Source organism: Papaver somniferum, chromosome 4 (genome assembly GCF_003573695.1).
Source record: "Papaver somniferum cultivar HN1 chromosome 4, ASM357369v1, whole genome shotgun sequence".
NCBI classification, from domain to species: domain Eukaryota; kingdom Viridiplantae; phylum Streptophyta; class Magnoliopsida; order Ranunculales; family Papaveraceae; genus Papaver; species Papaver somniferum.
The window spans coordinates 30,642,196-30,668,502 of NC_039361.1; the positions used below are offsets into that span (position 1 = coordinate 30,642,196).

Genomic DNA, 26,307 nt, shown 5'->3' on the forward strand with positions numbered 1-26,307 from the left:
CCAGGACCGATACACTGGTACGACTTTATATCGGGGATATTATCGTTCAAATATCGGTATAATATCGGTTCCAAATTTAGAGACTATAATTTTATAGCTACCATCAATTTTATCAAAAAAACACAAGAGTAACTTCAATAACTTTAAAGTTCACTTCCTAAAATGATAAATAAACAAGTTCTAACTAGAAACAGGAGAGTAACTTCAACAACTTAAAAGTTTACTGCCTAAAATGGTAATTAAACAAGTTAAAAGTTCAAACCAAAAACAGGAGAGTAACTTCAACAACTTTAAAGTTTACTACCTAAAATGGTAATTAAACAAGGATATTACAGTCTTATTCAAAATCATACGAGCCATTATTGATATCATTATCTTCAGTAACTCCATTAGCTCCATCAAGTAGTCCATAATCTGTGTTTAGCATCAATTGATCAGTATCATATCCATCATACTCAGAGTCGGTTGGGTAAGTAGACTTACTTCAAGAACTACATGCACCTCTACTACTAACTGGCCGACTTTCTTCACCAAGAATATCTTGCAAATCATCCAAAGTGACATTATCACCTTCTACCGCCAAGTCTTCCAAGTTCTGTGGATCCAACCATTCATCATTTTCATCATGCTCATCAAGAAAAATAGGATCACGAAATATCCCCGATATATCGGCCGATACGGTTAATATCGGACGATATTATCGCCAAGATATCGTATCGCCGATACAATGCTTATCCTACCGCTCCAAGACCGATATCTGAAATATCCCCTAGCCGATACGGCCGATATTGACTACACTGGGAAGAACTCTTCCAAATGAGTCGGACTGATGAAATTCTAGCGAAAAACCCACTTGAGAAAAGCCCATATTGCCTAAATTTTGATGTACTCTTCTTGAGACTAGATCATATGTCGGATACAAAGATCTGACACAACCATATCCTCACTCACTCTCTCCTCTCACTTGGGTGGGTCTACACGCTTGATGTACCATCTGCTGGCAGGTTTTTTCTCCAATGGGATGTTCGCCAACGTCACCCAACCGATAAGTCATTTCAGGCTATGTAGTACGAAAAGAGTCAGGGTCTACACGCTTGATGTACCATCTGCTGGCAGGTTTGGTAACTCTCCAATCCATCAACAACGTTAGCACAGACAAACAAATTGGTCATTCCTGGTACATTAAAAATATCAATGCTTTTGCTTTTCAGCTTCCCACAGCCGTAGTCATTTATTGTAAAAAATGAACTGATGAGATAAAAAGGGACCTTGCTACAGCCAGGACAACAGAGCTTTTCCAATCTTGGGACACTGATGTGGCACAATCTTAATGGTGAAGAGAGAAATGACTCTAGCATCGGGATTGGTAATGGGGTGAAAATGAGAATGATCAAAGGTCTGGATTGATTGTCCTGGATCTGAACTATGTTAGTTGTCAAAGTTATGGAGTTTTCCGATAAAAACCTACCCAACCCCTGTAAATATCTCTTCTCGAATCTCCGTATCCATTCTACTTCTCCTTCTCTCTACTGCTCTGATTCTGTAACTCCATTAGCTGAGATCATGTCTTCTCTACCTCTCAAAAGAAAGATCTCCTTTTCCCCTTCAACACCTACTGGTTCTTCTCCAACTGATCAACAAGCCTCCTCATTGAGCAGCATATCACCTGGTACCTACACTCACTGTCTCTACGTTTCTGATGAATTTGAGACTACTCAACGAGAAGTCTTCAAAACATTTCCTGATCATAAACCACATTTCAAAACTCTAGAGAACTACTGTCCTAGCATTCGTGATGCAATGAAGGTAGCTTTAGAGTTGGAATTTGTTCATCTGGTTACTACTTTCTCTCAAGCTGTGGATCCAGTTGAGTTCCCAGATGACAACTTTGGAGGAGATGGGTTATGATGTGAAGAAGCTGTGGCAAAAGTTTGATGAGATGAGGACTATTGCAGTTGATGAAGTTGGTAACAGGAAATACAAAGAAGAACTTAAAGAAAAGAAGAAATGTTTGGATGTTAAAGCTGATATCTCTAGGGAGAGGTTGGAGAAGTTGAGAAAAGAGATGATGATGTTAGAAGCTATGTTGAACAGCCAAGATGAACAAAGTGAAGAGATTCAATCCAAGGTCAGGAAATGCACTTTGAAGGAGAAAGAGAACTTGGTGAGTTTCAAAACAGCTGCAGCTAAACCATGGTAAGTAGTAGTACTAGTAGCTAAAGGGAGGACTAGTTCTTGAACTTTAAGAGTAATAGTAGTTGGTAATAGGAGATTAGCAGCTTGAATCTCTGTTGTGAAAACACTTATTTCCTTTGAATGGAATCTAGTTTTTATTTTGTATCTGTAATTTGTATGTGATATAGCAGTAGACTAATCAACATGGCTCATCATCCATTCTAAAATCCAAACCGGTGACTACCCTTTTTGTTGTCCCCCTTTTCACTTTGATTCTCATTTGAGTATGAGGTCATTTTGTTCTGTTAACATTCTTCAATCAATTTTTGTAAAGATTTGGGTGTTTTTGATACTCCTATTAGCAATGATGTTACATGATAATCACATTGAAATTGGTTTCAAACAATACAGCGGGATATCCATTTTTCATCACAAACTTGTGGTGTTTTAAGTAGCCCATTTTGTTCACATTGACATTCATTACTTGAAACCCTTTGCTTTGTGATTATGAACTTAAATAAATAACTAGTTATTAGATTTGTTCATAGATTTGAGGTGATTTCCTCCCATCAACAATGTTGTTACATCATGATCATAAATTTGTTCACATTGACATTGGTCTCTTATTTTTTCTCAGCAAATAAATTTTTTACTGTTAATAGCCAAAATTGTTGATCTTTACTACCAAAATTTAGTCCAAAGGACAGTGAGTACTCCATGGGAGTCATTTTACAAACTTTATGGAATGTAAAATATGTATGATCAGGAACTTCCATGCTCACAAGAAAATTAGGCTTGGTACATGAGTCATCTTCAAGAATGAGTTGGTAGGAGGAGACTAGGAGCTTAAATCTCTGTTGTAAAATCACTTATTCCCTTTGAATGAAATTTAAGTTTGTTCTATCTTTCTCTATGTATGTGATAAAACCCAAGAACAGTAGAGTAGACTAATCAACATGGCTCATCCATTCTGAAATCCAAACTAGTAACTACCATTTTCTTTGTCCCCTTTTCACTTTGATTCTCATTTGCGTATCTGGTCCATTTATTTTGTTAAGATTTGGTTTCTACAATGCTGCATCTTAGATTCTTTTTTAGTTGATTTCCTCCTATTAGCAATGATGTTAAAGGATGATCACAAATTTGTTCACATTGACATTGATTAAAACCCTTTGCTTTGTGTTTTAAACTTACATAAATAACTAGTTATTAGATTTGTTAATAACTGTGAAAGGACAAATAGTCTCACATCGCTATAATCAGCTTAATTAACTTAAAATATAATATGGAAGGACCACTCCACTCATTTCCAATTGGTTTTGAGTTGGATGTCCGCAGGCTTTAACATGGTATCAGAGTTAGGTCCCATACGCGGGGTGTAGGCCGAATTAGTAGCCGTCGTGACCCGAGTGGGCACATGTACACCCGTGACCGAATGACTGGTCACTCGTATGACCTATACGTGGGATGGACCGTGACCGATGTCACCTTCACACCCAAGACCCACACGTGCGTAGGTCCACGTGTTAGGCCGAGTGACTGGCCTTACACGTGAGGGAGGGTGTGAAAGGACAAATAGTCTCACATCCCTAGTTTCCGCATAATGAACTTAAAATATAATATGGAAGGGCCGCTCCACTTATTTCCAATTTCTTTTGTTTGGACAAAATGTAAAACCAAATTTTGAATTTCCTTGTTAATTTTTGGACACACACCTCTAATGGCATTTCAAGTGGATGCTAGTTAACCACATTGTTTCTCTGAATTCAGTAGTACACAAGCATGTGTTGTTATCTGTGAGTAAGTAATATTTTTCAGTCATTCAAAATTTGAATTTGCAATTACCAGAATTGTGTTGCTGTTACTGACTATGATTTGTCTTGAGGCTTGAGCATTACCATTTTAAGCTTTCATCCTGGATATGAGCCAGAAGGCAAATTTTGAATACAGATAGAAAGTACTATAAATACCCATTTTTAACAACATCAAGTCCCCATCACCATCCATGTGAACCCTGAGTCTAACCATCCAAGGACATAGAAAAGATAGGCTTTAGGGTTTGAAATTTCGCATAGCCACTACCATTCGAGGCTTTTTCCTGCAAAAGGTGTCTTTTCAGCTCAATCATTCTAGGCTCTATCAAACAAACAATACAGAACAATGTACGAAATCTGAATTTTTAGACTCTAGCTACTACAGATAAAACAAAACAAATAAAAAACACCATTTCCCAACACACCTAGCTGGCTCTCTGCCTGAACCCGAAGCTAATAGACACTGCATTTTAATGGAAGCTTGTTGTATCTCTGAATATTCCACTGGTGGAAAATGGAAGTTAAACCACTGCCAGGACATGATGTAATATCACAAAAAACGACTGTGTTCATCAGCTCTAATTTAGAAGTGGTTTTTTCAAAAACGATTGTGTCTCACAAACGTGGAATTCTTTAAAAACACTTCTTCTCCTGGAAGTTACACTGTGGTACTGATGAACGCAGTAGTTTATTTCGATTATATTTAATAAAAAAAAGGATTTGATTCAGCTGATTCAGCTGAATCTAAACTGGAATCAGAAGTAACAGCAAAACTAAATTAAAAAGGAAATCAAATAAAAATTTATATTGAAAGATAGATTCAATGTACAAATTCAACCACTTAAAATCACCCAAATTTAAAATGTGAAAATTTCAATACTAAGAACAATGTTAAACCTGAGTCTCTTTGACAAACCTAACAACCAAAAAATTCAACAATTTATCTCATAGACTCATACATAGTTTAGCATTTAACCCGCAAGACTTTGCCATCTATACCAAGTAATATGATAGAATTAAAAAAAAAGATAGGTACCCAAGAGACTTGTGAAATTGGATAATGGTGTGAAGTTCCACTCTGCAGCTAACCACCACGACTCTATGTAGCTTGTCTTGCACCAAGCTTTGACTGTTGTAGCTGTAGTTATTCTTCACCAATGGCTACAACTACTCTTGTCCCTTTCTGGTTGATTCCATATAACATGCTTTGCATTATAATTCTTTGAGTGATCATTGAAAATAACCATCAACCAGACATTAGGCTACAGATCAAGATGCAGTTAGGTTGGATAACAGTTTAAAGCTGGGAGAAATTGATGTTGAAATTGACATGTAAAATGTCTGCAAGAGCGTGGCTTTGTTACATAAGAGACAGTAAGCATCCTTCCAGAGCTTACAAGCAGCAAGATATATTCAGAGATGAGTGAAGTATGTAAGCTACTATCTATTTTTATAAACATCATACACAAGTCGAGAATGAGTTAAGTATGTAAGCTAATACCTATTTTTTTTGGAGTGCTAAGTTTTATAATCAGAACTACAAGACTGTAGTATTTCTAGCTGCACCAAATCCATTGTTGTATCTGTTATATCTCCACCAATCAAAGAATGTCATTCACTGTGTTAATTTCAAAAAGACAACATTAGCACACCACTACTCGAACTTGGCTGAAAATGCAAATAACTCGTGCAATCCATTTCAAATCAAACTCTGAAGACGAGTCCTCCCATGGTCGATCAAATGACCTGTCCACACAAATGTAACATGAGTAGTTGATACTTCAAAAGAAAGCATTTATTATGGTCCAGACGTCTAGGACATCCTCTCTTCTATTGCATAAAGTTTAGAATACTCAAATTCTTACTTCTTTTGGGATTTCCTGCTGCTTTTCATAAAAATCAGACCCAAGTATTTTGTTCTAGCAAGAGTATTTTCACAAAATTGAAAGGGAAAACAGAAATTAAGAATAGGAAGGATTTTTGTACCATCTCCAAGCAAAATTAGCTTCAGTCGGAAAACTAATATCTGCACACATCGATTCCAAGTATCTACCCTGGTCACCAATCAAAGAAACTGCTCCTCCTAATTCAATATACATACATAAAAAAGAATTAGTGTCCTAAAAATATATCAGCCAAGACCCTAATTAGTAACTATCCTTAAATGTTAAATTTCATAAAAAGTTGAAATACAGATTATTATTTTTACCAACACTTTCAGAGTCATCAGGTAGGAGTAATAAACTTAAAGCCGAAACAACTGGTTGGATTACTTTGTCATTCATTCCAAGGAATTGATGAAGATACAAAATTGTCACTGCTAACCCCACAATGTTACTATGATCATCTTCTCACCCTTCAACATGATCATCGTCAATTCCCTTGTCATGTGTTTCCCTTAGGTTGTCCAATAGCGACTTAAGACTTTCTTCCTTTGTATACTCCTTTATACTTTTCGTTCTACTTTCCGGAGCGAAGGTATCGATTTTTCATGAAGTTCTAGATATCCTTCTTAGAATCATAGAAGCTTTCAAAAATTGATGTAATTGTGATAGTGGTAAATAAAGTATCGTTCGCTCGGACTTGTTGAGATTGATTTCAGACTTAAAAATAGAAAATATATATAAGAGTGTCACAATATCGAGAGGTACTAGAACTTAAGATTTCGCCACTAATCACATTCAATTGGTTAATATAATGATTCATAACAATTCTAGCTCTTTTGTTGACTCTTTCCTTTGCCAAAAGTATATTTTGTAAAATATTAATTGTAGATCACAAGCATGATGCATCAAAAGCTCTAGGTCTAAGCATACATCATTAAACGAAGTCACAACTAATTAATAAAAATCATACATCGATTAAAACAAACAATGCAAAAGTCATAAAGAATCGATTATAGTTACCAATCAATTGTGAAACATGGCTTCCTCCATTGTCCCAGTGATGGGGTTTAGCTCATAATGGTGAAAACACGCTCAAAATAATAATCCATGGCTCAATAGGTGTTTTATTGGGGAAAAATAATATTATAGCGGATTTGCAACAGCTGTGAAGGCGTTACAGAACCCGCTGTTACAATTGGAGAACTGTTACAAAGTAAAGATGACAGTCTTATTAAGGTTGTAATGTATTCTTCTTCTTCTTCTCCAACTTCGTTCGTACAGCTCACTCTGCAACTCTGATTTTTCCGGCTCTGTAGCCTCTGCTCGGTCCGCAAACTCCAGACCCCCTTCTGTTACTCAAAGCCAGGATATATATACACCACAATACCAATAAATCCCGAAAATATCTTCTCCTTTCCTCCACGGCAAGTCACCGGAGTTATAGTTTCTTCACGCCTCTTCTGAGTATAATCCAACGTCCCTAGAATCTCTATAGTTGTAAACTCTTCCCAGTATAGGATACGATCGAACGGAGTCTATTCTTTCCCTTGTCCCTACTTTCCAAATATTCAACCAAGTTCCCGTAAACAATTCCTCTCCCTGTTTTATCTCCAAAGTGACGCAGCTTTTTGATTTAAACCAAACTCTTCAAGATATACTCGAATCGCAGGGAAGATATTCTTTCCCTTTTCTGCCACGTAACTTCTATAACTAACTCCAAAATCCCGTAGCTTGCTTCTTCCCTGTAATAGCGATAGACTTCTTTTTTTTACGAATCTTAACCTACGACCATCCCTGTTTTGATGAACCAGGGTAGTACCATATCATTCCCATAAAGAAATACACAATAATCTCGGTCGAGTCCAACTTCAGAAGTTCACGCAGAAACCAAACAAATTCCCGCCATTTTCCATGCGTATGAAAGTTAGGGGTGGAGTGCCCATAACCAAAGCATGGGTTTAAATAGTAAGTGGGTGTCCCTTAGTAATTAAGGTGCCCCTTATCCAAAATGTGAGTCCGAATAGCAAGTGTCCTCTTGGTGCCTTTAACAACTTTTCGAGCCGAATTTCTCCGCACAAGTGTATTTCTCCAAAAACACCTACAAAGATATAAAAAAACATAATAAATACAAAATCGAGCACTAACGATACATGCAATTGAGATCATATTAGACACATAAATGCGTCTATCAAATACCCCCAAACTTATTGTTTGCTAGTCCTCGAGAAAATCAAATAAATAAAATCCTAACTCACTGTCGTAGGCATCGTCGGTTACATTTAGCGTATGCAACAAGACTTTAAACCCCTAGGTGTCCCTAGCGGCCGAGTTGTAGTCTTGGGAGGGCTTACAAGAGATATACCCACAAAACCTTTACTCCAGACCCTAGCTATCTACGCAGAACCTTGGAAGGCACTAAAGAATCTCCTTGGTTGGCATACTTATTGACTACATGAGGAAGTACCCTGATGCGAAATTCCAATTGTTGTACACGAGTTTGCACTCAAGCATACTAAAATTCATATAAAGTGACAGAGCTCTACTCAGATAGTTTCTGGACATCATAACCAGAGTCAACCAATCACATGGATAGATTAAGAAGATGAATGTAGAGAAAAACGTATATGATGTTGACTAAGGTGAACCTATCCTAATGGACTGAGATACTGGTCTGGACTAATATCAACACACTGGGATATACAAGGGAACCAGTGGTCGATAATCCTAACTCTAGGTCAACTCAGCTGGCATATACAAGGGTACCAGTGGTCGACTTTATTGTATTTATTCTGGTTGGTCTGGTGGTCTGGTTTTTTTTTTTTCTTCATCTCAGTCACTCTATTTCACCCTAGCAATGGTATAAAAAACAAAAAGAAGTGATCAGGATTCTTTCGATGTTTCCATCACGAGATATGGCGAAAGTACCGTTTTTTTTTTCTAACACCTGAGCTCTGTGCTTTTATGAATAGACTCTTCTAGATGTTTCCATCTAATCAGATTGGTTCCTCAACTCCTACAACCAAAATGCTTCCATCCACTTAGATTGGTTAGTGCCATCCTTAATAGGCATAAATTTCTAGGCTCTGGAGTTTATTTATTGCAACTAAAAAGTTTCTCCCATACCCCCAAACTTAAATCTAACATTGTCCTCAATGTTCTAAAGATAAAATTAAAAGCATGTACAAGGAGAAACTGTTACCATTTGAAGCAAAAGAGTTAAGGAAAGATATTACCGTGTTACTTGCATGAGATTGGGTTACCTCCCAAGAAGTGCTAAGTTTAATGTCTTCAGCCAGACTAAAGGATTAGTCACCTTATGAAATCATAAAGCAATAGCCGAAATATATGTGGGTCATCAAAACCAAATAAAGCTACCACCAATAAAACAAATCTGCAACCTGCCAAGAAAATGAACAAATAAAGCATACCCTTGTCTAGTATCCTGTTTAAGACAACTACATCTAGCTGTGGTTCAGGTTCTATAAAGGGGTCTAAATAAAATATTTTCATGGGATGCACCTCCTCATAAGTAAGATCCGAAATATCAGGTTGTAAAGTCTGCAAAAACTCAAATGATAATTTATAAGCACATAATAATAACCTGAATAATTGAGGATCCTTATAGTCAATCATCTTTGACTTACACTACTAACCACAATAAGAGTGGTGGTCTTCCTTAAACAAATGTGTCGACCCTAATTTCCTAAAGTAATTAGGTTTAGTCTCAAAACTTAATAACTGACACATTTCAAATTCAAATGTTCCCACAATTGGAAGAAAAATATTTGGTGGGAAAACAAAATCAATCTAGGTATCGTAGCCTGGATAAACCACATCAACCAGAGGTGGGTTTCTAACAACTGAACTTCCTTATGGACATCACTAGGTTCAGGAAAACGTGTATGAAGATAACCTTGTAAAATGGTTGAGGCACATATGTCAAGTCCCAAGTGAGGGACATTTCTAAGAGTTAAAGCACATGGAGAATGATAATCACCCCCAAACTTAGAGTTTTCAGTGTCTCTAGAAAGACTAGTTACAACTTCCCTAATTTCAAGGTCATCTGATTCCTGAAAATGGTCAATTGATTCTTCTAAGTCGGGTTCATCCTCACTCATCTCTATGAGTTCATTTTCTTTCTCTAAGACTAATGTTTCTAAATAGCTAGACTCTAAAAAAATATCCTCAGAAGAAACTCGTTCCTCTAAACCATTATCGGCTTCGTAATCAAAAGGAAATACCACATCATCTAAAGAAATGGTATCTCTAGTCAAATCCTCGTCCTTTTTAATAGGTGGATAATCATTAAAATTATCGGGAGTTGAACCAGAAATAACACTATCATCATAAAGTTCATTTGGAGTAATAAATTCCTGATCACTAATGTCGAATTCTTCATCAACACTATCCTCATCATAATCATCATTATAATAACATGAAAATGGTTGAACCTCATCTAAACATGTAGTGTTACCAATTTTAACCTCGTCATTATGCAAATAACTATCCTCATTTTCAAGGGTATTGTTGGAAACACTAAGATTATTTCGAGCAGTACCGTTCTGGGCCTCTAACAAAATATTTTCAATCGACTCACATGACTTCCTTATGGTATCGTGACTCGACTCACATGACTTCCTTATAGTATCGTGTAAAGAAGGTTCACTCATGGGTGCATTTTGTTTATTCATTTCTAACACAAACCTATTTGTATTCTCAGTTAATTGTTTGAGAGACTCTTCCAGAGGAATTACAGGTTCATATGGATCATAATAGGGACTAGTTTTCAACATTTTCATTATATTGTCCAAAGACGAGGAACTAGAACTATAATACTCTGTATTCTCTTGCTCGTATGATCGGTGCATGTGTGGATAGTAATTAGGCACACCATGGTTGAGCCATAAGTTTGATGTTCCCAACCACTATTCACACTACGGTCAAAGTAATGTCCATTTTGATAATCAGTCGGATATTCGTTGTATTGGCTATTGTAATACCAGTTCGACATTCTATTGCAGGGGTGTGAGTTGTCACACAAAATTAAACCCACTGACATGGGATTCGTGGGTGGTGTAGGATCATAATATCGCAGCAGTAATGTCTCAACACCACAGCGTCGCAGAACAATTTCAGAAACGATATAATAAATGACGTCAGCCAAAATCATGAGAAAGATGTGATGGTCCTGCGAACATTAAAGAGTTTGCGAGATTAACATTTGTAAGTTTGAGAAAATGTCGCAAGCCATATCCGAAAATAAAGGATCGCAAGCCATATCCGAAAATAAAGGACAGATTAGCTGTCATCCATTATGTAATTCCCTATAAATAGCCGTTCAGTTGTAAAGGAAAAGAGAGAGATCTTTTCTGAGTGAAAAGCAAGTAAATAGGAGAGACAAAATCTAGAGCAGTGGTTATTCTTGATTCCTTTATCTTTTCTTGTAAGATTGTTCAAAGATTCATCAATAAAATTAAGATTGTTAATCTAAAATGAGTTGAATGTTAATGAAATCTTATGAGAGGTGTAGTGTAGGATTTCCTGCAACTACATAATGGCGCTAGAAACAATGAGAGATTGAAGATTATTCTAGAAAAAATTGAAGATTAATATTGATATTTGTGAAGACTTAGAGTAATTGGTTAAGAATTTTATATAATCTCTTGCAATTCGTTAACGTTGAAGAAATGGCTAGAAGAAGAAATACATCAGAACAACCAACTACTGTTAGAAGAAGCAAGAGAATTGCTGGAAGGGAAAGAAGTGAAATGGGAGAATCTACTAGAATGAGAAATAATGGAGAAAATCAAATTCAACCACCAATTCAACAAACACTAGTACAAGGAAGGAATACAGATTATGATAGGATGAGTATACACACTTGGCAATCAAATTCAGCAGAAGAAGTAGATGAAGAGCAGCAAACCAGAAACAATAGACAAGTAGAGAGAAATCAAAAAGAAGATGAAGGAATAATTCATGGAGATGAGGAAATTGGAGCGTTAGAAAAGTTGAGACGAAGAATACATGAAGAAAGAAGAGCTGAGGCAGAAGAACGTGCAAATATAACAAGGCAAAATCACGAATTGAGGATGGAAAATATGAGACTACAGAGTAGAAGATCGAGAAGTACTACAAAATCATATTCAAGATCGACTAGAAGAGAGATGAGGCGAAACTCACCCACAATTAATGCTGGAAATAATATTCGAGAAGTAATATCAAATCCTAATAAAGAACATCGGAAAGATAGAGAAAGGACTGATGATCGTTACGTTCCACAAAATGAAACTTTTGATGATAGGCAAAATGATAGAAATCAAGAGAATGGACAACATCGGGGACGAAATAATCAAGATGACGAAGGGAATCGAGAGGAAGGAAGGAGAATTTTACATAAGAGAGAAGCTCAAAGAAATCAACAAACGATTGAAGAAGAAATTTAAAGACTTTATGCTGAACAAGCACGTTTAATTTGCGAACGTGAAAGATTGAGAGCGGAAATGGAAGAACAAGAGCTTCAGGAGACAATTCTCCAGAACAATCACGACAATCGAGAAAGAAGGCGTACACAAAACCGGAATAACGGTAATATCAATGAAGAGTATGATAGAGTTCAGAGGATGTCTGAAAGACAGTGAATGAAATTTATAAGAAATGAACAAAATCATGGAGGGGAAAATGAGAGACATCATCATATGCGAATTCAAGATAGAGATGAGGAAGAGAATCGCAGAAGAAGACGAGATGAGGATGATGAAGAAGAAATGAAAAATTTCGTGAGAGAAGAAAGACATGGACGTAGAAGAAGGGAGGCGAAATCAAAAAGACCAATGGATCAAAATTCAGGTGTAAATAGACAAATCTTAAAAGAATTAGAAGAAATGAGAGGAATGCTAAACAATAGAGGAGAAGTAGGAAGAAGACAATTAGATGAAGCTATATAAGAAGCTGCGAAAACTCCATTTACAAGGGAAGTACAACTAGGAGGAATACCTCCGAAATGCAATTTGCCCGCATTAACCAGCATTTTTGATGGAACAACTTGTGCAATTCAACACATTAAAACCTACGTGAGGTGCATGTTGCAATGGGAAAATCATGATGTCGTATTATGAAAGTATTTTGCATCCATCTTAACAGTGGAGGCGTTAAAATGGTTCGAAGCTATACCAAAGAATACATTAACATCATTCAATCATTTGCACACTACATTCCTGGGGGGCATATATAAGTAATAATTCTTCGCGACCCGGTATTGAAGACGTGTTTGGATTAAAACAAAGGATTGGCGAAAGTTTGAAGTACCTAACTAAAAGATGAAGGACTATGTGTAGCGAAATGGCTGGCCGTGTGGATGAGAGATATCTTATCTTATCATTTATCAATGCTATGTTTGCAACCAACCTATTGTATATCCAAATTTTCAGAGTCAAGAATACGATCACAATGACCGAATTGCGAGAACTTCAGGAAGAATATATTGCTCTAGAGGAAAGGAAAAATGAAATGGAATCATACCCAGTTGCGAACACCAGTTCACAAACAGCGAATGCAAGATTATTACCCAAACTAATAAACACAGTGGCGAGCACTTCGCAAGTACAACAAGAGAAGGTGACGGGAAAAAATCAACAGAAACTGGTGGCTATGGGAAGCCGATATCAAGAGGAGTATGAAAGAGAAAGAAATTTCTACAATCGTGGTGGAAATAACAAGATTCAAAGGCTCGATCAGCCGCAAGAAACTTATGGAGGTCAAAAACAAAACTATAATAGAGGACGGGGAGGTCACAAGGTAGTATGGGAAGAAATCAAGATGCCACCTCTAAATACAAGTGTGGAGAAAATATGTGAAGCTATAATTTTGATGGAGAATATACCAACACCATGGAACATGGGAACGGCACCACCTCCAAACCACAGAAGTCATGAGTTCTATTCTTATCATCATTTTCATGGACATACTACAAATGATTGCAGAAATGTAAAAAGAATTATTCTGAGAATGATAGATCAAGGAAAACTAAACCACTTTTTGGTAGGGAACTCACAATCTCAACCATTTCCACCACCACCAGAGCATCACAAAGTAAACACGATGAAAAAGAAGGAAACATTCTTCATAGAAGTTGGTGCAAAAGCAAAGAATCTATTCTGTCACTCTATCGTACATTCATACAAGACGATTGAAGATTTTCATGACAATGTTTTGAGTAGAATGTTCGAAAGAGATAATGATGGAAGAGAAATCATGAATATTGCGAAAATCTCGCCACTAGAGGAATGGCAGAAACATATTATTTATTATTCATTCAGATTGGAATTTGCGTCCACTAATAACGAAACGGAATATGAAGCTGTGATACATGCCTTAAAATTCGCAATAGAAATGAAACTAGAAAATGCCAGGATCACTAGTGATTCGCAGCTATTTATTCGCCAAATAAAGGGAGAATATACTACAAATGAACCATCCTTGAAGAAATACAAGAAGCTCGTTGAAGAATTGTCAGCAAAAATCCCAAAAATAAAATGGAGGAACATTTCAAGAAAGGATAACAGACTCGCAGACGCTTTTGCTTTCATCTCAAGTATGATGACAGATCCAACTGCGAGATGCATAAAAATACAAACACTCCTGTCACCATCAATCAATAAAAAAAAAGAAGAAGTAGACGTGATGATAATAGACGGTGAAGAAGAAGAATAAACGAACAATATCGCAGATTGGAGAACGGAACTTCATGCATATTTGGCGAAAGGAGAAACACCGAGAAATAGATTAGAAACACACAAGTTAAAAAGCCGCGCAACGAATTATGAATTAAGAGATGGGCTGCTATACCGAAGATCCTTTAATGGACCATCACTCAGATGTTTAAAATGAGAGGAAGGAGAAAAAGTGCTAAAAATGTTACATAGTGGGGATGCTGGCAATCATAGCGGAGGAAGATCTTCGGCACATAGAGCAAAAATTCAAGGCTATTACTGGCCATACATGCACGAAGATGCAAAACAAATATCAAGGCGTTGCGAAGATTGTCAGCGACATGGAAAGAAAATACATGCACCCGGAGCACCATTGTCATCTTCAACCAGTGTGTGCCCTTTTGGAAAGTGGGGCTTAGATATTGTGGGGCCATTTTAACCAGGTTCTGGACAAAGAAGATACTTAATAGTCGCAACAGATTATTTCACAAAATGGACAGAAGTGAAGGAAGTACAGTATATTCGCGACAAAGATATCTTTACATTCATATTCGAAAATATTATTTGCAGATTCGGAATTCCTGCGCAGTTGGTATCTGATAATGGGAAACAGTTTGAAGGACAGAACATAGAAATGTTACTTAATGCATTTAAGATAAAATGTGGAAAGTCTACTCCTTTGTATCCACAAGCTAATGGGCAGGTAGAAGCAACAAACAAAACAGTCGCAGATATATTAAAGAAGAAATTGGAAGGACATCACAGAGCATGGTGCGAACAAGTACATAATGCAGTATGGGCATATAATACAACTAGAAGAGAAGCTACTGGAATGTCACCTTTTTGTTTAACATACGGAGTTGAAGCGGTGTTACCAACAAAAGTTGTTATTCCGACAACAAAGAGATAAGCTTGGGAGAAAAATCTTAGTGCGGGTTTGATCTTAAACAAACTTGATGAATTAGAAGAAATAAGAGAAAAAGATTTACAACATATGGAGAATTATCAGCGAAGGTTAGCCCGAGAATATAATAAACGTGTCAAAATACGCGAATTTCAACCAGGAGATTTAGTTTTGCGAGAGACACCAATATATCAGCGAGAAAATGGTGGAAAATTAGCGAAAAAATGGGATGGACCTTACATCATTAAGGAGATAGTTGGAACATGAGCTTATAGATTAATGGATCCAGAAGGTAGGGATGTTGGTCATAGACTTGACAGACCATGGAACAGGTTGTACTTAAAAAAGATATTATCCGTAAGAAGCTTTGAGAAGTTATGGATTCTGAAAGAATAATTGCAAGATTATTTATATCAAAACAAGATCATGATGTGCGAAACTTTCGCAGAGATAATCACAGAACAATGACATAAAAGAAAGGGGCGAACCTTTATGGCATACACCCTAGTTCGCGAATAAAATTTCGCAAGAGGAAAATGTAAGACCTAAAGTACGTCATATAAGGGGGTACCTGTTGCATGGCTCAGGGAAAAGCTACACCGCCACCGGAACCTGAGTCATGGATATTTGGGGTCAATAAAGCCCATCCGGGAGAGGCACCTTGGATTCTCAGCTTAAGCATATGACTTAGGTTGGGAGACTAAGGTAATAAGGATTCTCCCAAGGAGTGCAGATCTGATCAAGGCGCCGAGGTACACGGTTGAGTCAAGAGTGCCAGGGGCGTTTGAAGCGCACCTTGCCATTCTTGACAAGTCTTGGCGTATACTGCACTCGGCCTGAAGAAAACCCCACTTAGGGTGCAGTTTCGTAACCATAATCCCTATAGGTAAAAGGGATAAGAGGATGCGAAAACAACTGTTTGTTGTTAAGACCGGATGGGAGGATCTAACCTTGTATGGTAGAAGTACGCCTCCTTGAAGGGGCAACCAGGGGGGAGATAAGGGTGGCACCCTCCATTAGGGAGATGATAAGTGTCTTAAGACGCAAATGTCATGAGGCTTTTTATTCGCAAGGGTATTAAGTCTTGTCATATTTGTGCAACAATCCTGAAGAGGCAATAATACAAAAGAAAAAGATAAGACGAGATCAATGGGTTTTCGCATGAAAGTGTTAAGACGTCCTGCGATTTCGTCGCAAGACGGCAATGTCGTGGGGCTTTATTTTTGCAAGAATATTTAGGCATGTCATATTGTCGCAACATTCCTGAAGAGGCCATAATACAAAAGAAAAAGTTAAGGCAAGATCAATGGGTTTTTTCATGAAAATGCAAGGACGTCCTGCGATTTTGTCGCAATGACAAGAGGTGGCATAATAAGACCTTTAATTAGGAAGGAAAAATAAGACCACATGACAAAACAAAATATTTATAGGCATTCATAACAAATTCTTTTTTCTCAAGAAAGATAATGAGAGGCAAGTATGAGAATCAATAAACAAGAAGCATTATCTTTCTCACCAGCAAAATACTAAAAGGGAAAGTTGATTCCAAAGTTGGTCGAATTATATTATTCGCAAAAAGTAATAACGATAAGACAATTCAAGAAGATAGAACTATATAAGAAGCTCATGCTTCAATATTAATTCCAGTAGAAGGAGATAATAGACGTTCTTCGCCAATGTTCTCATTATCGCAAGCTTCTCCTTCATTTCGATTCTGATCTTCGCCTTGAATAGCACCTTGATTATCGCCAGCAATTAATTCTTTATAAGAGATTTCTTTTTCATTCTCATTTTGATTAACACCAGCAGATGCTTCCTAATAAGGAATTTCTTCTTCATCTTCCAAGAGAGTATCCTCTGCACCATTTTCTTAATCATAATCACTATCAGCAGGACGAGGAACTTCATCATCATCTACTTCCAAAGGTTCGATTGATGTAGGAGGAAGAGATTTAGACAATAAGATATCATTTACAAGAACTTCATCTCGTAGATGAACTTGACGAAGAAGTGCTCTCTGATGATTCCTATCTTGAATATCCTTAAAATAAGCAAGATAATCAAGTCTTCTTTCTGCTCGGTCGCGAGAACCAGTAAGGACAGAAACAAGTAATGCATTTTCTTTGCGAATTTTGGCATACTTAGCCTCCAAAGCAGAAATGGAGGAATGAAGGTTCTTCTCAGACTCGAAAGGTAAAATACAAAGTTTCAATAAGATGAAAAACTCAAAAAGATATGACAAAGAAAAGATACTTAAGGCAGCCAAACTATTATGACTACCTTCCTTTTGCGAAATAAGATGTTGAATCAAATTCAGACAACTATTCTCCCAACGGCCCATCGCATCATCAAATTTATCTCCAACTAAACCTTTAAGTCGAGACTGAAGAATTTTCTCTTTAGAAATAAGAAAGGCATTTTTCTTCGCAAGAGAAGAATAAGATTCTTCTAATTTGGAATATTGTTCTTTGAGTTGATTCTCCTTTACACTTAAAGTTATTCTACCTTGAATGAGTGTATCTCTTTCAGCAATAGATGACTCTGTTACTTCTTTAAGTTCATTTCTCAAAGAGCGAAGAGATTTTTCTTGGTCATCACATACTTTTTGAAGAATGCTAAGTTGTTGCGAAGATATAGCCATCTTGTTTAAACAAGATCGCTTCTCTTGAGATAAGGTTTTATTTTCATCTGATAAAGTTTTCATCCCTAAATTAGCTTTATTTAAAGAATAAAAAAGGCGAGATATTTCATTACTTAATAAATCTTGCCTCTGAACTAATTGGGTATTTTCATTGGTAAGATTATTTATATGATCAAGAGAATATGAATAAAGGTTATCTAATTGGTTATATTGATCCATCAAAATCTCTTTATCAACACGGGCTTCTTCAACAGCAGATTCAAATTGATATCTTTCCATTGTTCGTTTCTGGTTTAAGGCTTAACATGCGAAAAAGGGATTTCAAGGATAATTAAATATGGGAAGGAAAGAACCATTAGAAAGGCAAATTGAAGACACAGATAAGAAAATCATACCTCTCAATTCATCATTCTTCTTGCAAAGGTTGTCACGATCCAACAAAACATTCTGAAGCTTTTGATTTTCGAGGCGAAGAGCATTACACTCTTTTTCCAAAGCTGTTTGCGAAGCAGCTCTGTCAGAACCGAAATACTTAGTCAGAATTTCGCAAATACTAGACTTAACAGGATTAATAGAAGACTTCTTGCCATCATCCAGGACTTCGGACAAAACTTTGAAAGCAATATTTATTCCTTCCACTGTTTCTTTCGAAAAGGGAAGAGGCTCAGGTAGAGAATTGGCAATGATAGAAGGTTGAGAAACATTATTAATATGAAGATAAGAAGTCTCATTCATAGAAGGATCAATAATGGGGGTTTCAATCATTGAAATTTCAGTTGAAGAAATGAAGTCTGAGGAAGCTTTTTCGCGATTTGGAGATGATGGTTTATCTTGCGAAGATGTCGCAGGAGATTTAGAAGAGATAAGTAAGTGGAATGGAACAGAGGTTTCAACAGTTTTAAGGTGGCGAGATTTCTTGAGAGGTTTATTGACATCCTTCTCACCCTGCGAATTACAATCCAGATAAGAAACAGAGGAAACAATATTGTTATTAGAAAAGAATAGTGTTTCTTACTACCTTCTGATTCGCAGACTTTCTTTTATGCACAACAATCTTATGCTGCGGTTTGGGAATATTAGGGTTCTGAACCGTAAATTTAGTGTTGGAAGCGCTTTTGCTGAAATAATAAGAGTATGTGAATCACATAAACATCAACAAATAAGAAAGTAAGCAAGATCAATTTCAGCAAAACCCATAAGGAAGAAAAAAGAAAACAAACCTTGATGAATCCATGAAAAACACTAGCAGGAAGATTATTTCGAAGAAAATTACGAATGATGAAGATCTACAGAGGAAATAGTATGAAGATGAAGAAGAACTTAAAAAGATTGAAAGAAGAAAGAAGAAAAGTTGCAATAACAGAATTTGCAGAAGAACGATGAAGTTGCAGAGAAAATAAAAACAAAGAAAAAGAGAGTGAGAAAGAATATATATAGAGGGAATTTTTCCTCGAGAAGATAAACACGATTAATACGGAAAGATATAAGCAGTTAAAAAGCAACGGTTACAAAAGACGTGTCAAAGAAACAGATGGGAAAAAGGATATGTGTGATAAATGCAGAATATGAAATGATGGGTAACTGTGGCATTTCTCACATCATTCTCTACTTCGCAGAGAATATATGAGAAGAGGCAAGATGTAGCATCATAATCTCGCAGCAGTAATGTCTCAACACCACAGCGTCGCAGAAAAATTTCAGAAACGATATAATAAACGACGTCAGCCAAAATCATGAGAAAGATGTGATGGTCCTGCGAACATTAGAGAGTTTGCGAGATTAACATTTGTAAGGTTGCGAGAACGTCGCAAGCCATATCCGAAAATAAAGGATAGATTAGCTGTCATCCACTATGTATTTCCTTATGAATAGTCGTTCAGTTGTAAAGGGGAGAGAGAGATCTTTTTGAGTAAGAAACAAGTAAATAGGAGAGAGAAAATTTAGAGCAGTGGTTATTCTTGGATTCCTTTATCTTTTCTTGTAAGATTGTTCAAAGATTCATCAATAAAATTAAGATTGTTAATTTAAAATGAGTTGAGTGTTAATGAAATGATATGAGGGGTGTAGTGTAGGATTTTCTGCAACTACAGGTGGATAGAGTCTAACCTCCCGTACCAGACGGGCGATGAACCGTTGAAGTCGACTCATGCCACCGACTCCGATGCCAGTGTACGAACCCGAGGGGCCGAGACAGTATCGTAACTGTCGTCCTTCCCTGCAAACAGTTGATATTTAATTTTTGACCCTTCCTTAGGGTTTAAAAATAATGTCCAAGAATGTCCAAAAAGTCCAAAAATAAAAATGTCCAAAAAGGAAAAGAAAAATTACAAAAATAACACCCTATTTATAGTTTCTAAAAATAAAACAAAATAACTATATACAAAATCTTATTCTTCACTCCTTTCGGATTCCTCTTTTCTTTACTTCTTTGGCGATGCTTTCCTTTTATAACACTTTTTCTTCCGTTGTAGCTTCGCTCCAAATCTGAAAAGAATCCAAAAATACCAAAACGCGTAAAAAAGAACAAAAAATAATAAAAAGAAAAATAAAAAGAAACCTAAAACAAATCTAAATACAAGTCCCCGTCGGCGGCGCCAAAATTGATGTAATTGTGATAGTGGTAAATAAAGTATCGTTCGCTCGGACTTGTTGAGATTGATTTCAGACTTAAAAATAGAAAATATATATAAGAGTGTCACAATATCGAGAGGTACTGGGACTTAGGATTTCTCCACTAATCACATTCAATTGGTTAATATAATGATTCATAACAATTCTAGCTCTTTTGTTGACTCTTTCCTTTGCCAAAAGTAGATTTTGTAAAATATTAATTGTAGATCACAAGCATGATGCATCAAAATCTCTAGGTCTAAGCATACATCATCAAACGAAGTCACAACTAATTAATAAAAATCATACATCGATTAAAAAAAATAATGCAAAAGTCATAAAGAATCGATTATAGTTACCAATCAATTGTGAAACATGGCTTCCTCCATTGTCCCAGTGATGGGGTTTAGCTCATAATGTTGAAAACACGCTCAAAATAATAATCCATGGCTCAATAGGTGTTTTATTGGAGAAAAATAATATTATAGCGGATTCGCAACAGCTGTGAAGGCGTTACAGAACCCGTTGTTACAATTGGAGAACTGTTAAAAAGTAAAGATGACAGTCTTATTAAGGTTGTAATCTATTCTTCTTCTTCTTATCCAACTCCGTTCGTACAGCTCACTCTGCAACTCTGATTTTTCCGGCTATGTAGTCTCTGCTCGGTCCCCAAACTCCAGACCCCCTTCTGTTACTCAAAGCCAGGATATATATACACCACAATACCAATAAATCCCGAAAATCTCTTCTCCTTTCCTCCACGGCAAGTCACCGGAGTTATAGTTTCTTCACGCCTCTTCCGAGTATAATCCAACGTCCTTAGAATCTCTATAGTTGTAAACTCTTCCCAGTATAGGATATGATCGAACGGAGTCTATTCTTTCCCTTGTCCGTACTTTCCAAATATTCAACCAAGTTCCCGTAAACAATTCCTCTCCCTGTTTTATCTCCAAAGTGACACAGCTTTTTGATTTAAACCAAACTCTTCAAGATATACTCGAATCGCAGGGAAGATATTCTTTCCCTTTTCTGTCACGTAACTTCTGTAACTAACTCCAAAATCCCGTAGCTTGCTTCTTCCCTGTAATAGCGATAAACTTTTTTTTTACGAATCTTAACCTACTACCATCCCTGTTTTGATGAACCAGGGTAGTACCATATCATTCCCATAAAGAAATACACAATAATCTCGGTCGAGTCCAACTTCAGAAGTTCACGCAGAAACCAAACAAATTCCCGCCATTTTCCGTGCGTATGAAAGTTAGGGGTGGAGTGCCCATAACCAAAGAGAGGTTTAAATAGTAAGTGGGTGTCCCTTAGTAATTAAGGTGCCCCTTATCCAAAATGTGAGCCTGAATAGCAAGTGTCTTCTTGGTGCCTTTAACAACTTTTCGAGCCGAATTTCTCCGCACAAGTGTATTTCTCCAAAAACACCTACAAAGATATAAAAAACCATAATAAATACAAAATCGAGCACTAACGATACATGCAATTGAGATCATATTAGATACATAAGCCACGCATAGTAAAAGTGTTGAAAGTAAAGTATTTTTAGATTGTTGTTCCCCAGAAAAGGTTGTCGATCGGACAAACCTTGTGAGTTTTGATATATCCTGTAATTCAACATCAAATTCAATTTCACAGTTGAAAGTTCTTCCTTTTGAAAGCTATACATTAGTTATCAACAAATGACAATGATTCAGCACATAAGGCAAAAACTAAAGGAACTTTGTAGATGACAGTGCATAAAGAGAAAAGAGATGATACCCTGCGGTTGACAATAGGCGGGGCACTTGTAAGTATGGCCTTCAGCATAAGGTCAGCAGTAAAACCAAATCCTTTGTCATGTCCATCATCAATGGCTTGGTACAGTTGAAATAAGCTGTCATACGACAACTTAAATCGTGGCTGATTTTGCAAGTTTAAATGTGGAGTAACCAGCAGAGTTGTCACCACTATTTGAAAAATCAAATGAATCAACGGTGCATTTTGCTTTATCAGCACTAAATTTTCAAAAATAAATTTGTACAGATGAGATGAAAGCTCTGATAACTGTTCAAGGTGGTAGTTCTGCAGCACTTTAGTAATCGTACTTTGCGAAATAATATCATTGACGACCTGTGTTCCAACAATAAATTAAAATTATAGTTTGGCACGATGATATATAACGATACGGTTATAATGGAAACAAATCAATGAGACACTACTCTGTTCTATCAACATATTACATCCCTGCGAGAGAACTTACCCCACTCATTTCAAACAACTATGTGCCGCCAATGCATAATCAGGGATAGGCTAGAAAATACTATGCCCTTATCATCGTACGACTAATTGAACCTCGTAGTGACTAGTAGCACTAAGCTCAAGGGTTCACCATGTTCACAAAGAAAAGAAAAGACACGGTTAAATGACATAAGGCAGACATGGTGTGATACTTGAATCCAACAAAATAAATAAAACGAATTAGTGCAAGCCCTTTACCAGTTACGCTGTAAGCTGCAGCCACTTGTTATTCCCCTTCAACTTCTTGGTCTCTTGCACATCATCACGTAAATGAATTCAAATCCCTGACCATCATATCCTCATAAAACTGAAAACATATGTAAGCAAAACCGCATATGAGCACCTCTTCTCCTAGTAACCATGTCATGAAGAGTTCGAACTCAGAGTCTAATAAATCCTATACAGTCTAGGTGATCATATAAGAGAAAATATTGAAGCATTATAAGTGAATCATAACTCAATACAGAACCTACAGTAGGTGCACACTAAGGACAACAAAAAACATTGGTCTCCTTCGACGCTGTGAAGAACTTGGCCATGACATTTAAACAAACATGTAGTGTCTCTAAAGAATTAAAATGAGAAAAAATTAAAACTCTATAAAGCTAAACAACCTAATACCATTAATGATCTTCACCAAGTTAGGACATACAACTAAAAAAAAAATTCCAAAATAAAACATAAAACGAAAAACATTCAAAATTGATAAAGAGAAATTGAGATTACTACAAATACAAACACAAATTAAAAATTAAAATAAACCTAAATCTCTTGCAAAGCTTCAACACGTTTATAAACATATGTTAAAAGGGGATCAATAAATTCAGGTTATCCTCTTTAGGACATGACATTAGCTTATCCTGCGGAAAAAAAACAATAAAATCACGAAATATAATCAAAATCCTTTAATCAAATCTACAACAAGTACTACCTTACGAGTACCAACAAGATTTGTTCGATCATGAGCACTCAAAGCTTCAATAAAACAAAGTATACCAAGGTTTTCAAATACTAAAAACAGACTCAAACCATCAAATAAAGTGAAGGGTTTTTGAGATTATCATTACCAGCAGTAAGAGAAGATTCAATTTCAGATTTAGGGTTTTATTTCTTACACTAGGAGAAGAGATCTTCAACCCACTTGAATAATTGATGACTTTTTTTGCAGGGAAAAATACATAAGGAAACATCATTCTGCAAAATCGAGAGAAGATGAAGAGAAATTAAATCATTAATGATACTAAAATTCTATCATATTTAGCAAACAAGGACAAGATTGATAATATCTGATGATTTCAGGAGCAGAAAATGAATCTAAGGTTACAAGGTTTTCTTTAGATTTCTATTGATACATGCGTTTTGATTGTGAGATAGGGGTTACGACGGAGATGAAATCGAGTCTTTTTTCTAACTGATAACGAAGCTTTTAGGTTTACTAACATCGAGTCTTTTTCTTCTGAAATTTCAATTTGGAGATGGATAATTTAATCGATTGAACTAAAACGATAAATAGAGATGATAATTGCCTTTCGATTCAGTTTCTGGAGATGAGTCTTCGTTTTAGTTGATGATCTTCATCGCCTCTTTTTCACCAATACACAACAATTCTTCATAAACTAATATAAAGTTGATGTTGTTATGATAGAGAAGAAGAGTTCGCAAAACCTAAAATAAAGTTTTGATTCACAAACAGATCGTTATGATGGAAAAGGAAGAGAAACATGGAATAATTTATAGAAAGAAGTGAAGGAAGAGGCTAGATGCAGATGAGATAAAGGGAGAAGGTTGATTTATTTTTCTCTTTCCGTAGATAACTCTAACCCTCACAGTTGTTCTTGAGTATCTGCTTTTTTACAAAAACACCCCTCTATAAAACCACTGTGACAGAAACAAGTTTAAGTTTTTCACTTTTTTTTTCCAATAAAACAATTGTGTGTCACATCACTATAAGTAACTACATCCTAACGGCAGTTGTTTTTGTGAAGCCTAGGAACTGGTTAAAAACCCATTTTCCACTAGTTTTCCATCAACTAGCAGGAATGATAAATCATAACAATGACAAGAAATTTTAAGAGACAAAATGTAAATGAAACAAAAACAAGATGGATAACTTAAATGGTTGTTTGTGATTAAGATTGATCAAATAACTAGTACATGATTCATTGATCAAGATTATATATCAATCTTATGATCATCACAACTAAACCGACAAAACATGAACCCTAAAACGAAACTAAACTAGGAAGGGAAATTTTCATGCAACCAAAAGATAAAACAACAGAAAGTAAAAGCAACATCAAACAACCACCGCCTTCTTCTACTAGAACAGTACCGACCAGATAGACTAAGCATCAGTTACAAGGATGACATTCTTCTCCTCAACCTTCTTAGGAATAGAGACCTTAAGAAGACCATTCTCCATCTCAGATTTCAGTTCCTGTAAGTTGAGGTCGTCATAATCCAGATCGAGATCGAAAATTACACCAGTAGTATTGTTCATATCATCTTCATTAACATCTGGACCAACACTAACAACATCTCCAGCAGGCTTTTCATCTTCATCTTCTTTACCCAGAAGACTAGTGATAACAAGAGCGGTACCCTCGACAGTGACTTTGATATCATCCTTTCCAAACCCAGGCAAGTTGATCTTCAACTCAATACCTTCTTTCAGCTCTTTAGCACTCCACCTATTCATCATCACATCTTTTTATTCTTCTTTGTCATACAGCTCCATCTCCTCCATACCAGAATCATAGAAATCTGCATAAAAAATCATAAAAAAACACCACAAGTTAGAAAACAAACACATCCTGAAACCAAAACTTGGATCTAACGGCTGAAAATACTGAAAATAAACTACATATCTGAACTAAGAAGATGAAGATCATCAGTAGTGAAAGCAGGACGAAGAGAACCACAAATGTAAGACGACCCTTTTTTTGTTTTTCATCATGTTAAGTGGGGAAGAACATTTGGAGACTAAAGAAGCTGAACGTTTGGGGTTAGGGTTCTTAAGATGAGAGACCAAAGAAGCTGGACGTTTGAGGTTAGGTTTTTTAAGAAGACCAAGCTTATTTTTCAAAGTGTTTGAGGAGACAACAGTAGGAACAACATGTTTCTTTGGCATGGCCATGATGATGGAAGCCGTTGAAGTGTGGTAGTAGATCTTAAAAACTCGTAAGGAAACCCTAGCTAGAATATACTCTTCAAAGGTGGTGGTGGTATATCTATAGAAACGGAAGTGATGATGACGACTGGAGTGACAGTATGAAATGTT

At 36.4% G+C, this 26,307-nt stretch overlaps 2 protein-coding genes across 4 annotated transcripts; both read right to left on the bottom strand.

The window, feature by feature from the left end:
* Window positions 1-21,172: 21,172 nt before the first annotated feature.
* Window positions 21,173-24,223, bottom strand: LOC113275054. 3 transcript variants are annotated; one of them, XM_026524489.1, is made up of 6 exons: window positions 24,143-24,223; window positions 23,226-23,334; window positions 22,990-23,100; window positions 22,509-22,859; window positions 22,335-22,408; window positions 21,173-22,175 (listed from the first exon to the last, which is right to left on the bottom strand). In XM_026524489.1, exons 3-6 carry the CDS (start codon window positions 22,996-22,998, stop codon window positions 22,058-22,060), a joined length of 552 nt encoding a protein of 183 aa, XP_026380274.1. In that variant the 5' UTR covers window positions 22,999-23,100; window positions 23,226-23,334; window positions 24,143-24,223; the 3' UTR covers window positions 21,173-22,057. The 3 variants fall into 3 exon arrangements, with proteins under 3 accessions (XP_026380274.1, XP_026380275.1, XP_026380273.1); XM_026524490.1 differs by having other exon boundaries at window positions 24,095-24,223; XM_026524488.1 differs by having other exon boundaries at window positions 22,990-23,334.
* A 1,148-nt stretch (window positions 24,224-25,371) lies between these two features.
* Window positions 25,372-25,725, bottom strand: LOC113272274 (heat shock 22 kDa protein, mitochondrial-like). The gene has a single exon (XM_026522136.1). It carries the CDS (start codon window positions 25,723-25,725, stop codon window positions 25,372-25,374), a length of 354 nt encoding a protein of 117 aa, XP_026377921.1.
* Between the last annotated feature and the right edge of the window lie 582 nt (window positions 25,726-26,307).

What these genes read in the sequence shown, in the direction of transcription:
- LOC113275054 (XM_026524489.1), bottom strand. An exon ending in CGCCTATTGTCAACCGCAGG is followed by an intron (nt 22,409 to 22,508) that starts GTATCATCTCTT and finishes ACTAATGTATAG; the next exon opens with CTTTCAAAAGGAAGAACTTT. An exon ending in GATATATCAAAACTCACAAG is followed by an intron (nt 22,176 to 22,334) that starts GTTTGTCCGATC and finishes ATATCTTTGTAG; the next exon opens with GTGTTTTTGGAGAAATACAC.
- LOC113272274 (XM_026522136.1), bottom strand. Translation starts at nt 25,725, where the DNA reads ATGAATAGGTGGAGTGCTAAAGAGCTGAAAGAAGGTATTGAGTTGAAG.